Source organism: Callospermophilus lateralis, chromosome 7 (genome assembly GCF_048772815.1).
Source record: "Callospermophilus lateralis isolate mCalLat2 chromosome 7, mCalLat2.hap1, whole genome shotgun sequence".
Lineage (NCBI taxonomy): Eukaryota > Metazoa > Chordata > Mammalia > Rodentia > Sciuridae > Callospermophilus > Callospermophilus lateralis.
In genome coordinates this window covers 18,837,989-18,850,814 of record NC_135311.1, presented here as the reverse complement: position 1 = coordinate 18,850,814, position 12,826 = coordinate 18,837,989, and the positions used below count along the sequence as shown (strand labels likewise).

General features: G+C 36.2%; 1 protein-coding gene across 5 annotated transcripts in view; it reads right to left on the bottom strand.

The window, feature by feature from the left end:
• The window catches only part of Gdap2 (ganglioside induced differentiation associated protein 2), a 62,611-nt gene extending 49,804 nt beyond the window's left edge, over positions 1–12,807 (bottom strand). For 2 of the 5 annotated variants that reach the window (XR_013091925.1, XM_076862819.1), the window contains exons 1-3: positions 12,602–12,807; positions 2,514–2,750; positions 1,226–1,365 (exon numbers count right to left, since the gene is read on the bottom strand). Coding sequence is in view for 4 of the 5 variants with exons in the window: in XM_076862819.1 (XP_076718934.1) it covers positions 1,226–1,365; positions 2,514–2,689 (316 nt within the window). In the remaining variant the exon portion in view is untranslated. Of the gene's footprint in view, positions 1–1,225; positions 1,366–2,513; positions 2,751–7,299; positions 7,349–12,462; positions 12,516–12,601 lie in introns of those variants that run through there. The other 3 variants (XM_076862820.1, XM_076862821.1, XM_076862822.1) reach the window with 3 other exon arrangements.
• Positions 12,808–12,826: the final 19 nt, after the last annotated feature.

The window sequence follows — 12,826 nt, the reverse complement described above, 5'->3', positions numbered from 1 at the left end:
TAAGAAATCCTGTTCAAATTCTAATATTGTTACTGTATCAAAAAACAGTTGTCACTGTTAAAGGATGGTTATCAAGGAAAGCAAGATTTTATATAGGTAGGATTTGCTGTTTACATTTTAATAATTATTGCTGTATTTCAAAAACACTTTTTATAAAATGGGTAGACAGAATTTCATAGTATTCAAGTTGGACTCAAGTAATATTTTTTAAAGAAGGGCTTTTAGGCTGGCAATTAAAAAAATTAATGCAGTTAACCCAGCTGCTCAGGAAGCTGAGGCAGGAGGATTGTGAGTTCAAAGCAGCTTCAGCAACAGCAAGGCACTAAGCAACTCAGTGACACCCTGTCTCTAAATAAAATACAAAATAGGGCTAAGGATGTGGTCTAGTGGTTGAGTGCTCCTGAGTTCAATCCCTGGTACTCCCTTGCCCGCCCCAAAAAGAAATTAATGCAAACAAGGTCAAATGAGTTTCTGAAAAAATACAGCTACTCCTATTCCTATTTCCAAAGAAATATTTACAGAAGCATGTTCTAGTAAAAACAAAAGCATCAAATACAAATTAATTGAGAATATATGTGCTCTTGCCATAGACTTTGATTTTATCACTAAGTAAATTTTCATTTTGGAAATGTAATGCTCTATGCTCTATATCTAAAATGTATGTAAGAAATTTTCAGCTGGGCATTGTGGCATACATCTGTAATCCCAGTGACTCAGGAGACTGAAGCAGGAGGATCGTAAGTTCAAAGCTAGCTTCAGCAACTTAGCGAGGCCCTAAGAAACTTAGTGAGACTGTCTCACAATAAAATATAACAAAGAGCTGGGATTGACTCAGTGGTTAAGTACCCCTGGTTTCAATCCCTGGTATAAAAGAAAAAAAAAAGAATTTCTTTATTGATATCAAATAATAATAAAAAAATTTCAGTTCAAGATAGTTGTTTTATAAGAACCATCAATGCAAGAAAATATATAACCAGGAAACTGCTACCAAAGATCTAATTAGCTATAGTGATTATCATTTAAAAATTCACTGACAAGACAGAGAAATTTGGTAGTAAAATCTCTAGGTCCTGCTTAATATATTTTGAGACTTTCAAAAGCTTTTTATTTAGTTCTATGAAATTTTCTCATTTAAACACAAAACATGCTTCAAGATAAAGGGAAATAAAAATAAATGTTTCCTTATAAGCAATACTATGCCTTAGACAATTCACTTACCACTCACCTTTAAGTTTCTGTAGGTCCTCCTTCAAATCAGGCCCTGCAAGCATGAAGATACTTTCTGACACAGGATTCTTATCTGTGAGACTTTCATTGCTGGTATTCACAATGGCTGTACAGTTCAGTAATGCTACATCTCCTTTCCTGAGGAAATAAAAAAGCAAAAGGGAGAAGAAGAGGGAGCTTAAGAGATCTAGTTTCTTATTATCTTGAAACATTCTATCTTTGCTCACTTTTAAAAAATGTTTTTGCTAGCCCACAAACTGAACAGTATTAAAAAAGAAATGGATGGCTCAAAAAATTAACTGGAATTTAACCAAAATTAATCAAAAAATGTATAGCCATACAATGCAATATTATTCAGCCACAAAAAAGAAATGAGGTACTAATTTGTACTACATTGAAAACAGTATGCTAAGTCACAAAAAAGCCCACATCTTATTATATTGATTCCACCTTTATCAAATGTCCAAAATAAGTAGAGAGTAAATCAGTGGTTGCTTAAAATTGAGATATTGAGAGAGCGCTTTGGGCTAATAAAAAACTATCTAGGTTATGTAATTTAAATTGGTGAATTATATGGCATTGAATTGTGTTTCAATAAAGGTTTTTTAAGCAATTAACTAATACTAATATATGTGCCGACCTACCTAAACTTAAAAATAATTATGCTGAATGAAAGAAGTCAGTTCAAAAAACACATAGTTACATTTATACAAAACTCTAGAACATGCAAACTAAAATATGATAGGAAGATCACTAACTATGCAAGGGTGTACAGACAGGGATGGGCATGATTACAAAGGAACAAAAAAACAACTTTTTAAGTTGATGGGTATATCTGCTATCTTAATTGTGGTGATATTTTTACAGATGCACATGTCAAAACTTATTAAACTGTAAACTTTATTTATGTGTTTATTTATCTTTGGGTACTAGGGATTGAACTGAGGGGGCACCTAACCACTAAGCCACATCCCCAGCCCTGTTCTGTATTTTATTTAGAGATAGGGTCTCACTGAATTGCTTAGTGCTTCATATTGCTGAGGCTGGCTTTGAACTCATGATCCTCCTGCCTCAGCCTCCCAAGCCACTGGGATTATAGATGTGTACCACCATGTGTGACTGTAAACTTTAAATATGTGCAGTTTATTATACATCAATTTTATCAATAAAGCTGTTTATGTATATGTAAGGCAATACTTTAATACTAGAGCTTACTTAAAAGGAGTTTAGAAGAAATTATGAAAAAGCATTAATCATAGTATAATATGATATAATCAAAGAATTACCAAAGAACCACTTTTCCATTGATATTCTTATTATAAAGAAAAGGTGACCTAATACTATCTTCCTGAAATGTTTCAGCTGTAATATCAGAAGAATTCAATTCATCTTCATATGAGTCGCCCCAACTTAGTAGTGTATCCACATCCACAAACTGGGAAGGTGCTCCCAAAGGATCCATGGAATGGGAACTTTGGCTTGTCTTTTCCCAAATTCCTCAGCGATTCAATATTCCCTGGAGACTTCAGTTTAAGAGAAAAGAAAGAATCATTTTAATAGAGAAGATATTACTTTAATTCTACTAAGTCAGAACACAAAACTCTACTATGAATTGCTGTAATAATACATGATGTAATTATAGTCATTTAATGGTCAACAAAGAATTGCTACCACTTTTCTAAAAACAGGAATGAAAGAATTATAGCCGTTAAAATAATTATATGGCCTACAAGTTCTACTTTCCAGAAACAGAACTATTCATTCTACATTCACTGAGTGCTTACTATTTTTTAAAAAGTGCTAGATGCTACAAGAAATACCAAGATAAATAATATGTATGGTTTTAAAGAGGTCAGCCTGACAATAATGTGGAAGACATATTTAAAATGACATGCTGGGAGGTTTCTATAATGAAGTAGTAAGATAACAAAGGTTTCAACTAGGCAGCAAAGAAGATAGAGGAGGTATGGATTTAAAAGGCAATATGCAAAGGAAGAATAAGCAGTATTTGAGAATTTATAGGATATGATGTATAACACAGTGATGTGGCAGAGGGTTGGCTGTATAGATATATAGTATTAAAGGTGGGGGTTACAAAAGTATCAAGTACTGGAGAGAGGTCATGGGAGATTCTGCCAGAGAAAGATATTTAACTTGTTATTAAGTCTGACAGCTGTTTCAGTAAAATGGTTGATTGATTCATGCAATAATCTTTGTATACATCTGTTATGTGTTAGGTACTATTTCAGACACTGGGGATACACTGGTGAATAAGAGAAAAGTTCCTGCCCTTAGGGAGCTTGTTTCAGTGGAAAAGAGATGAGAGATGATAAAGAAATAAGTAGGTCTATTGTACCTTATATTCTATTTGTATTTCATTAAATATTTATTAAAAGAAAGAAAAAAGAAAAAAACAGGTATCTAACAGAATGACTGGATATAATAAGCTTTGTGAAAGAAAAGATGATATCTGAACAGAGAATTAATTTGAGAGAATAAGCCATATGAAGCTCTGCAGAGTGTCTCAGGTAGAGAAAATAGCAAGTACAAAAGCTGACAGGGAAGGTAGGAGTGCACTGTATTCCAGGAAGAGCCAGGAGGGCAGTTTGGCTAGTGTAGAAAAGTGAGGTAATGAGAGGTAAGTGAAGAGGTTGGTGGGAGAGGAAAAGATCAGATGATAGTCTGTAAACTGTGGTAAGAAGTTTAAGACTTATTCTAAATATGAGGGGAAGCCTTTGGTGGATAATCAAGATAATTACTAAGAATAAATAATATTTGAAAAGATTACTCTAGTTACAATGAAATAAGAGGGGGAAAGTAGAAAGTAGAAGTAGAGGCCAAGTAGAAAACAACTGCAGTAATCTAGGTGAAGTGGCAGACATGAATAATGCTAGACTTGGAATGTCATTTGAAGGTAGAGCCAACAAGACTTGCTAAATGAAGGTAGAAGTGAGGGGGCGGAGAGCAGAATCAAAGATAACTCCTAGATTATCTGTTGCATCAACTGTGTGGATGATAATACTGTTTTCAGAGAAGACAAGAGAAAGTTGCCAAGTAGAGTGCTAATCAATTGACTCCCCAATAACCCCCACCTTTTTTCTTTTCCCCTTTTTGATGATACTGGGGATTGAATCTGAAGAGTTCTACCACTAAGCCACATCCCTAGTCTTTTTTTGTTTGTTTGTTTTTCTATAAAATAAATAAATATATATATTAGAGAGAAAGAAGAGAAAGAGAGAGAGAGAGAGAGAGAGAGAATTTTAATATTTATTTTTTAGTTATTGGCGGACACAACATCTTTGTTTGTATGTGGTGCTGAGGATCAAACCCGGGCCGCACACATGCCAGGTGAGCGCGCTACCGCTTGAGCCACATCCCTAGCCCACTTTTTTGTTTTTAAGATGGGGTTTTGCTAAGATGCCAAGGCTTGTCTCAAAATTGGGATACTCCTGCCTCAGCCTCTGGAGTTGTTGGGATTACATACATTCACTGCTGTGCCTGGCACTTTAAGTTTTTTTGGACTTGTTAAGTTTGAGATTCTCATTTCGTGGTCAAGTGTTTATGTCAAACATCCAATTAACTGTATAAGGCTAGAGGTCAGAGAAGAGGTTGAGCTAAAGGTATAAATCTGGAAGCCTAAGCATATGCAATGATATATAAAGCTGAAGGAACTAAATGAGATTGTCTACAGAGTAAATTCAAATAGGGAAAAAGAGCACTTAAGACTAATTCCATTCAATTACACCATAGATTATGCTATGGTAAATTTGAGACTATTTTTGTTTGATACTAAATACATATTTGAAATTATTTTGATATAAAGAAACTTATTTTATCTAGCAAAATTTAGAAATTAAAAGGAAAACAAGTCAGAAAGTGAGACAGAGGAAAAAAAAAGAGTTAGAAAGAAAGGAAAACCAGAAAAAGTTTGGTAGCCCAAGGCTAAGTGAAGCAAGCATTCCAAGGAGGAGTACAGGAGGAAGATCAGCTAGAGTTAAATACTACTAAAAGGTTGAGCAATAGGACCAAGAACTGATTAGTGGGTCTAGCAAGTTGGAGGTTGCTGGTAACATGAACATACACTAGAGCACACAGATACTGAGGGGGAGAAAAGTGGATGTGTCTGTGATGTGTCTTTTACGCTTCAAAGTAAAGACTTTTTATAAGGCACAACATTTTTTAAAAGTTTTCCAATGTTTGTTGTCTGAATCTGGGAAAACAAATATGCCCTTTCACAGTTAATTCGGTGGTGTTTGTTGCTGAGACATGGGATACAAACTGGAAAGTTAGTGCAATATGCTAATTCCATATCAACATTATGGTATAGGAAGTGTGATCATTTATGTAGTTGCAATTTTTTGTAGATTATACTATGGTAAATCTGAGACTACTTTTTGTTTGATACTAAACACATCTTTCAAATTATTTTGATATAAAGAAACTTATTTTATCTAGAAGTTGGTGTTCAGTCCATCTACTCAGCCAGAGGCAACCAAATTTTGCTGATCTAACTACAAGTATTCAAACTTTATATGCACAAACTGAACTGAACTAAAACTGGACAAAAGGAGACTACACTCACTTATCATAGTTGAACTGCTCCAATCTCAAGGGAATGAGTCCTTGCTGAAATTCAAAATTTCAAAAAATATGCAAACTTTTGATGACCATGACATGTGCTGAAAGTTTGTAACCATAATATTTAAAGATCCCATTAAACATAGTTTTCAGTTTACAAACTTGAATATCAACCTTCAGGATGGAATTGCTTCTTTAAAATAACCTTTCTTTCTAAGTAGAACCTGTTTATAGAATATTTGAAAAGTATTAAAATATTCCAGATGGAAGAAATCTCTCAAATTTTGATGCAGTTTCTGTTTCTGTAATAGGTAAAATAACATTGTATGCACAATGTAAATCCAGCTTCTGTAGTATTTTAAGTTGAGTATCTCCACATTCAATTACATAGTGAAGCAGAGGTAGGAAAATACAACATAAAAGCTCAGGTTCTGATATCAGATGGCCTGAGTTTGCATCCAGGACTTTAATATTTGTGTTATTCTTGATTGTACCCAGAATTTATTCTTAAAATAAGGTTAATTAACTCCTTGGGTTGTGATGATTAAATGAGATAATCTGTGTCAAAATCATATAGCAGAGCAACAGGCACAAAGCAAAGCACACCAAAAGTTACTGGTTATAACTTTCTCAGAGCCAATGTAAGTTTCCTGCACCAGAGTTAAGATGAAGTTACATCTCTAAAAGCACATGCTTTTGACAAAGACTCTACGGGGTACCAAACAAATCAAACACAAATTGCTGAATTTAGACATATTTTTCCATATTTCAATGTCATGACTTTCCATTGTAATGACTTGTTAATTCCTAGATAAATCCAACATCTGTTTTCTCTGATTCTGTTCCTGTGCCACGAAGGGGGAAAAAAAAAAAAATCATGTAATCAGCAGTACTGACTGCTGCCAAAGCAAATGTTTTCCTACATAAGCCAGATCATCCATCAACACTATTCAGCAATTGTCTTAATCATTCCTGGTCCTACTCCCTGTAATTCCACACAGCATCAGTGGTAGACAGTCTCTAGGATGTCCTTCAATGAACCTGGCTCCTGGTATTCATGCCCCTGTGCTACTGCCTTCGACAACAGGGCTAGTCTACGTAAACACAAGGACACTGCAGAAACAACAGTGTGTGACTTCCAAGTATGAGTTACAGAAGATTTTGCAGCTTCTACCTTGTTCTCTTAAACTGTTAGCTCTGAAAAAGCTAGGCCCCATGACATCAGGATGTCAATGCAGCACATGGGAGTGTCAACCTGGGAAGAAATTGAGAGTTCCTGCCAATAACCAGCATCAATGGAGAAACATATAAATGAACCATGGTGGAAGTAGATCCTTCAGACTCAGCTGGACTTAAAATGATTTTAACTCCTGCTGTCATTTTCACTAGACCTTAAGGAAAACACTGAATCAAAACCATGCAACTATGCATTTCTGAATTCCTGACACAGAGTTACACAGTGAAGCAGAGGATAATAAATGCTTATTTACTTACTATGTCCCATACTATGTCCCAGCATTCACTATTCAGGCACTGTTAGGCGCTGGGTTTTTGTCAGTAGAAGAGACAGAGGCACAAAAAAAGAAAAAAAATCAAAAAAACATATAATCACAGAAATAAATACACAATTAAAGTATGTGAAAATGTGCTATAGTAAGAACAATTACACATTCTGTCATTTTCTTCTCCTATTTATTCAAGCTATTGCAGTTTTGCTTCTGCTCCTCCCAAATGATAAATTGCTCTTTCAACAATAACTTCCCAGAAGTCAGCTAATTTAGATTGGAGAAGCAGAGAATGTGTGTTCCTGAAAGTGACAATATCAAAAATAGGAGGGTTTTACATACAGATGTCAAAGTAAACCTAGGAGCCTTAAGGTGGAAAATAGACACTAAAGAAGCACAAAAAGACCACTGTGACAGGTACAGTAAGTCATAGAGTATTAGACATGTTACAAATATGTTCTTTAATCCTTGCAGAAAATCCATGAAGTAGGAATTAGAACTTGTATTTCACAGTGAGGGCAGTAAGCCCCAGAGGTTCAAGAAACATAAACAGAAAACATAACTAGTAAACATAAACATAACAAGACCTTGAGATCCAAATATTTTTAAGAACATGAAGGGAAGGACAGATTAATATTAAAATCCATGTTATTCTCAATGCTCTTTGTTTTTTCTGATGTTCATAGTTCAAGTTATCTGTAAACTCTATTTTCATTCACTCTTTCCAAGTAATTTTAGTGTATATTCTGCATGTTTAAGCCAGTCCGATGGCCTTGATTTAAGCATTTACTCCATTAACTTGATTAGTTCTTCTTTAAAAGAATGTAATAACATCAATTCTCCCTTCATAACATCTCTTTTTATTGTTGTTGTTATTGGTGGTGGTGGTGGTACTGGGGATTGAACCCAGGAACATTCAACCATTGAGCCACATCTCCAGACCTTTTCATATTTTATTTAGAGACAAAGTCTCCCTAAATTGCTGAAGCTGGCTTTGAATTTGCAATCCTCCTGCCTTAGCCTCCTGAGCCACTGGGATTACTGGCATGCACCATCACACCAGGCTTCCCTCATAACATCTCTCCTTCCTCTCGTCCTCTTATTCTCAAAAACTATTCCATTTCTTTTTCAGAGCAAAGTGCTATTTTTCACCACTTTAAAAAATATATGTATGTATAACTTTTTCTTTCTTTCCTTCCTTCCTTTCTTTCTTTTTTTCTGGTGTGTGTGTAGTTCTGAGAAAGAAACCAAGGGGTGCTCTACCACTGAGCTACTTCGTCAGTCCTTTTTATTTTTTAAGACAAGGTCTCACAAAGTTGATGAAGCTGGCTTTGAACTTACTATCCTCCTGTCTCAGCCTCCCCAGTCACTGGTATCAGAGATGTGTACCACCACCTAGGCTACCCATTAACTTCTTAAGAGTAATTTTTACTACTGTGCTCTTTTCTCTTATTTATTCAACATATTTTAGTTTTGTTTCCACTCTCCAGAAATGCTAAAATTGCTCTTTCAAGGTCAACAATAACTTCACAAAAGTCAAAGCCAAGAGTTAATCAAATTTTAGTCACATTTACAATTGATCACTTCCCTTCTTGAAATTCTATTATCTTCTTTGATATGCACTAATAGTTCTCTTATATCTCCAATCATAGTTTGTTAGTACAATTTGTTGGATTTTCCTCTCAGTTCTTAAAAGTCCTTGTGACCCACAAGACAATGAGTCTTAAATGAGTAATGTAATGCTCATAGTTCTCACTATAGGGCAAAATTTAATGGAATTTATGGAAAGGCCATTACATTTATGTCATAGTATTTAACAAATTTTAAATTCTTTTTTTATGGGTATTGATTTTTTTAATTTGTTTTAATTAGTTACACATGACAATACAATGATCTTGACCTATCATATATTTGAATCAGATGGGATATAATTTCTCATTTTTCTGAGTGTACAGGTTGCAGAATTACATTGATCATGCAGTCACGTATATACCCACAGCAATAACAAAGTTTGAATTCTTTTGAAGCACCATCTCCTAGCAGAAATTGATCTTTCTCATAAAAAAAAAAAAAGATTTAAACTTCCCGTTCCCCTCCCCCCTCCCACACACAGTAGCAATGAAACAAAAAGAGTAGCAAACCTAAAGTAGGCAGCAAAATCTGACTTAGGAATAGTAGTTCTTAACATTCTCAAGGCCATAGACCCGGAACCACATGAAACATGAAGACCCTTTTACCCCCAAAATATGTTTTCGAGAACTCATACAATCACGGATCCACAAATAAATTTGAGAGAGTTCTCAGATTAAAAATTCCAGTGATAGAAAAGAATGCAAACAGTGCTCAGGTGAGGGAGGGAGCAGGGAAAGACCACAATAATCTCCAGCTACAGCCAGAATTTTGGATAACATTAATGGGGAGCAAGATTTTCTGGTGAAAATAAAATGATCAATTCTGTTGTTTGAACAAATTCATAAGCAAACACTAAGCATTAATAGAACAGGTTTCTGAAGCATATTAATGTCCTCAGACCAAAAAGTCTACATAAGACAAAAATCAGAAGATTCCAGAATGGATCAGATCTATTTCCCTAGCCATACTTTCTTTGTATCTTAGTGGAACAGAAAGAACTTAAATATAAAGAGCATTATGCACACTACTTATTCTTTATATTTAAAATGATCTAGTGTAAACAGTTCTCATTACACTGCAGCTCTTTCTCCCCTGCCCAAATCCTGTCATCTTTCAGTTTAAGAAGTTCTCTAATTATTGTCTTATATGAATAACTGAGTTGGCTAGAGAAATTAAGAGTTTACAGTTAAAGAATGAGTAGGAAAAAAAAAGATGGGACAGAATCACGCAGAATATCCTGATCACTGTCTCAAAAACCTGAAACTTTTCTAGACAAAAAGAAAATGGCATTGAAGAGAAAAATGAGAACTTCTATTTATTTGTCGTTCAAAATACTTACATTGATTAGACAAGTGTGGATAAAAGAACAAAGAGAATTGGTCCATACACCTGACCTTCAATAATTACCAGACTTATTTCACTGGTTTTGCATAAATTACAAGATTACCATTCTTTATGTCTTTGTATTTCAATATTTACAAATTCAGGGCATATTAGGATATTTGTACAGACCACCTCTATCCCAACACTAAATCTATTGTACTTGAGAATCATTTTATGCAAATAGAAGGAACATATTTTAAGTTGCTCATATAAAAACTAACTAGTCAAATGTGTCAACAATAAATACAATAAAACATTTCTAAGTCCCATCAATGGGCCCATTTCAAAACACCATCATTAAAAAAAAAAAAAAATGCCAAAAGCACATGCCCTGTTAGTGAATTAGCAGCACCACTTTCATATCAAACAAATCATGTCATGTTTCAATTGAGCAATTCAAAATTTGAATATGAAAGTAGGGTTATAACCCGGATATAGTGTAAAGGAATTTTATAAGATCTGTTATCTTAGCACTCACAGCTGTTCTGATATCATTCTTACTAAAATTCTTTCTTCTGTAGTTACCCCTTCCCTTAATTTTTAATGGTAAGAGAACTTTTTTCTTTTTTCTTTCTTTCTTTTTGTTTTTGGTACCAGGGACTGAACCCAGTGGCACTTGACCACCTAGCCACACCCCCAGCCCTATTTTGTATTTTATTTAGAGACAGGGTCTTGGTGAGTTGCTTAGCATCTTGCTTTTTGTTGAGGCTGGTTTTTAACTGGAGATCTTCCTGTCTCAGCCTCCAGAGCTGTTGGGATTATAGGCATGAACCATTGTGCCCAGCATGAGCACTTTTTTTTTTCTAAAGTAAAATTATAACTCTGATTTTTTTTTTGAGAGAGAGAATTTTTAATATTTATTTTTCAGTTTTCGGTGGACACAACATCTTTATTTTATTTTTATGTGGTGCTGAGGATCGAACCCAGTGTCCCGCGCATGCCAGGCGAGTGCGCTATGGCTTGAGCCACATCCCTGGCCCAAATCATGACTCTTTTAAATATCAAAATGGACACATCTTCAAGATTTTATTTGCTTCAAAAGGCAGCTAGATTGATGGCAGATAAAGTGAATATCAGAATTAGATCCATTAACAAATTAGTAATACTGAAATGAATATGCAAAAGGAGGCAAAATTTCCAATGAACCTCTAAAAGACAGGAGAGAACTTGCATGTCTACAGAAAAATAAACTATCATTAATATTATGTGCAGTTTACACAGTTGTAAAATAGCTTCCTCAGAGTCAGATAATCCAAGGGGTATCTTTAGGTAGAATTTAAACTATGTAGTTTGTTACTGAAGCACATATTTTGCCTCTATAAGAATGTGTAGGATCTTAGGAGATATTAACAATATACATCCATCTGAACTCTCCTTACAGACTTCTTGAAATAAGTCTAATGCCACCATTTCCTGCCTTCTCATTCATATAATTCACATAAATCTTGTTTCAAAACACCCATTTCTATGGCGATCCAGTATCCAATGTCATCTCATGTATTCTTACTGCTTTAATTTTCTTAAAAACACGAAGACAATCATATAAAAGTTCAATTTCCAGGTTGATTATAGATGTCTCCTTGTTCAATAAGCGATGGCAGGGGCTTACTTTAGTATATTATATGTTGGGTTTCATCTTGCACAGCTATAGATGTCGGAGTTAATTTCTAAAACTTCTATGCAGCACAAGAATAAAAATGGGCAGAACTGACAAAGAGAAAAACTAATTTTCACCTGGCAACAGAGCACCAAAGCCTCAGTCAGCAAACAAGGAGGAGCCAGCCCTGGTCACTTCCCTCTCAAATGGCCAGAGAGCGGAAACACAAAGCCAGACCAATGTCACTTAGGGATTGCGTGGACCTAGACAACTCAACATCCTGGGCTCAGCGTCTATCCACTCTTAACCTGAGCAGCTTTCACGAGGTGGAACGCCCAGCACGCAGGGACGACGGGACGGACTAGACTTTGGACCTACAACCCGCAGAGCTCCCGGACGCCCAATTCTGTCTGCATCCCAGGACGCACACCTCCTTGGCTACCGCAGCACGGTCCGGGTCTGTGTACCCTCTTCTAATCACCACAACGACCCTGACAGCGCCTCGGCTGAGAACCTAACCAATAGTCGGGAAAGAAGTACCACGCTCATTCTTGTCAAAGCCGGAGGAGGTAACCCCTCCGCACAGCCCTCGCCTCAGGGGCCAGGTCCCGTGAGCCGCCGGCCGCACCCCCGCCCTCCCCATCCCGCCTGCACTCCCGGCCTCCGTCCCGCCTCTCACAGAACTCCGGCGGTCCCATCCGGGCGGCGGCGGGACGGGTTAAACTCCTCGTCGAAGGCTGCCAAGTGACATCTCCTGACAACCCTCGGCAGGAACGCGGTGGTTAACACCAAAGTCTCCCGAAGCTGGAATGACCAGCTGCAAATGCTCAGGGCTGCGAAACACCGGCTTCCGCTCCCAGCACCGCCGCCCAATCAAGTGCCGCTCTCCCGTCACTTCCGCCTA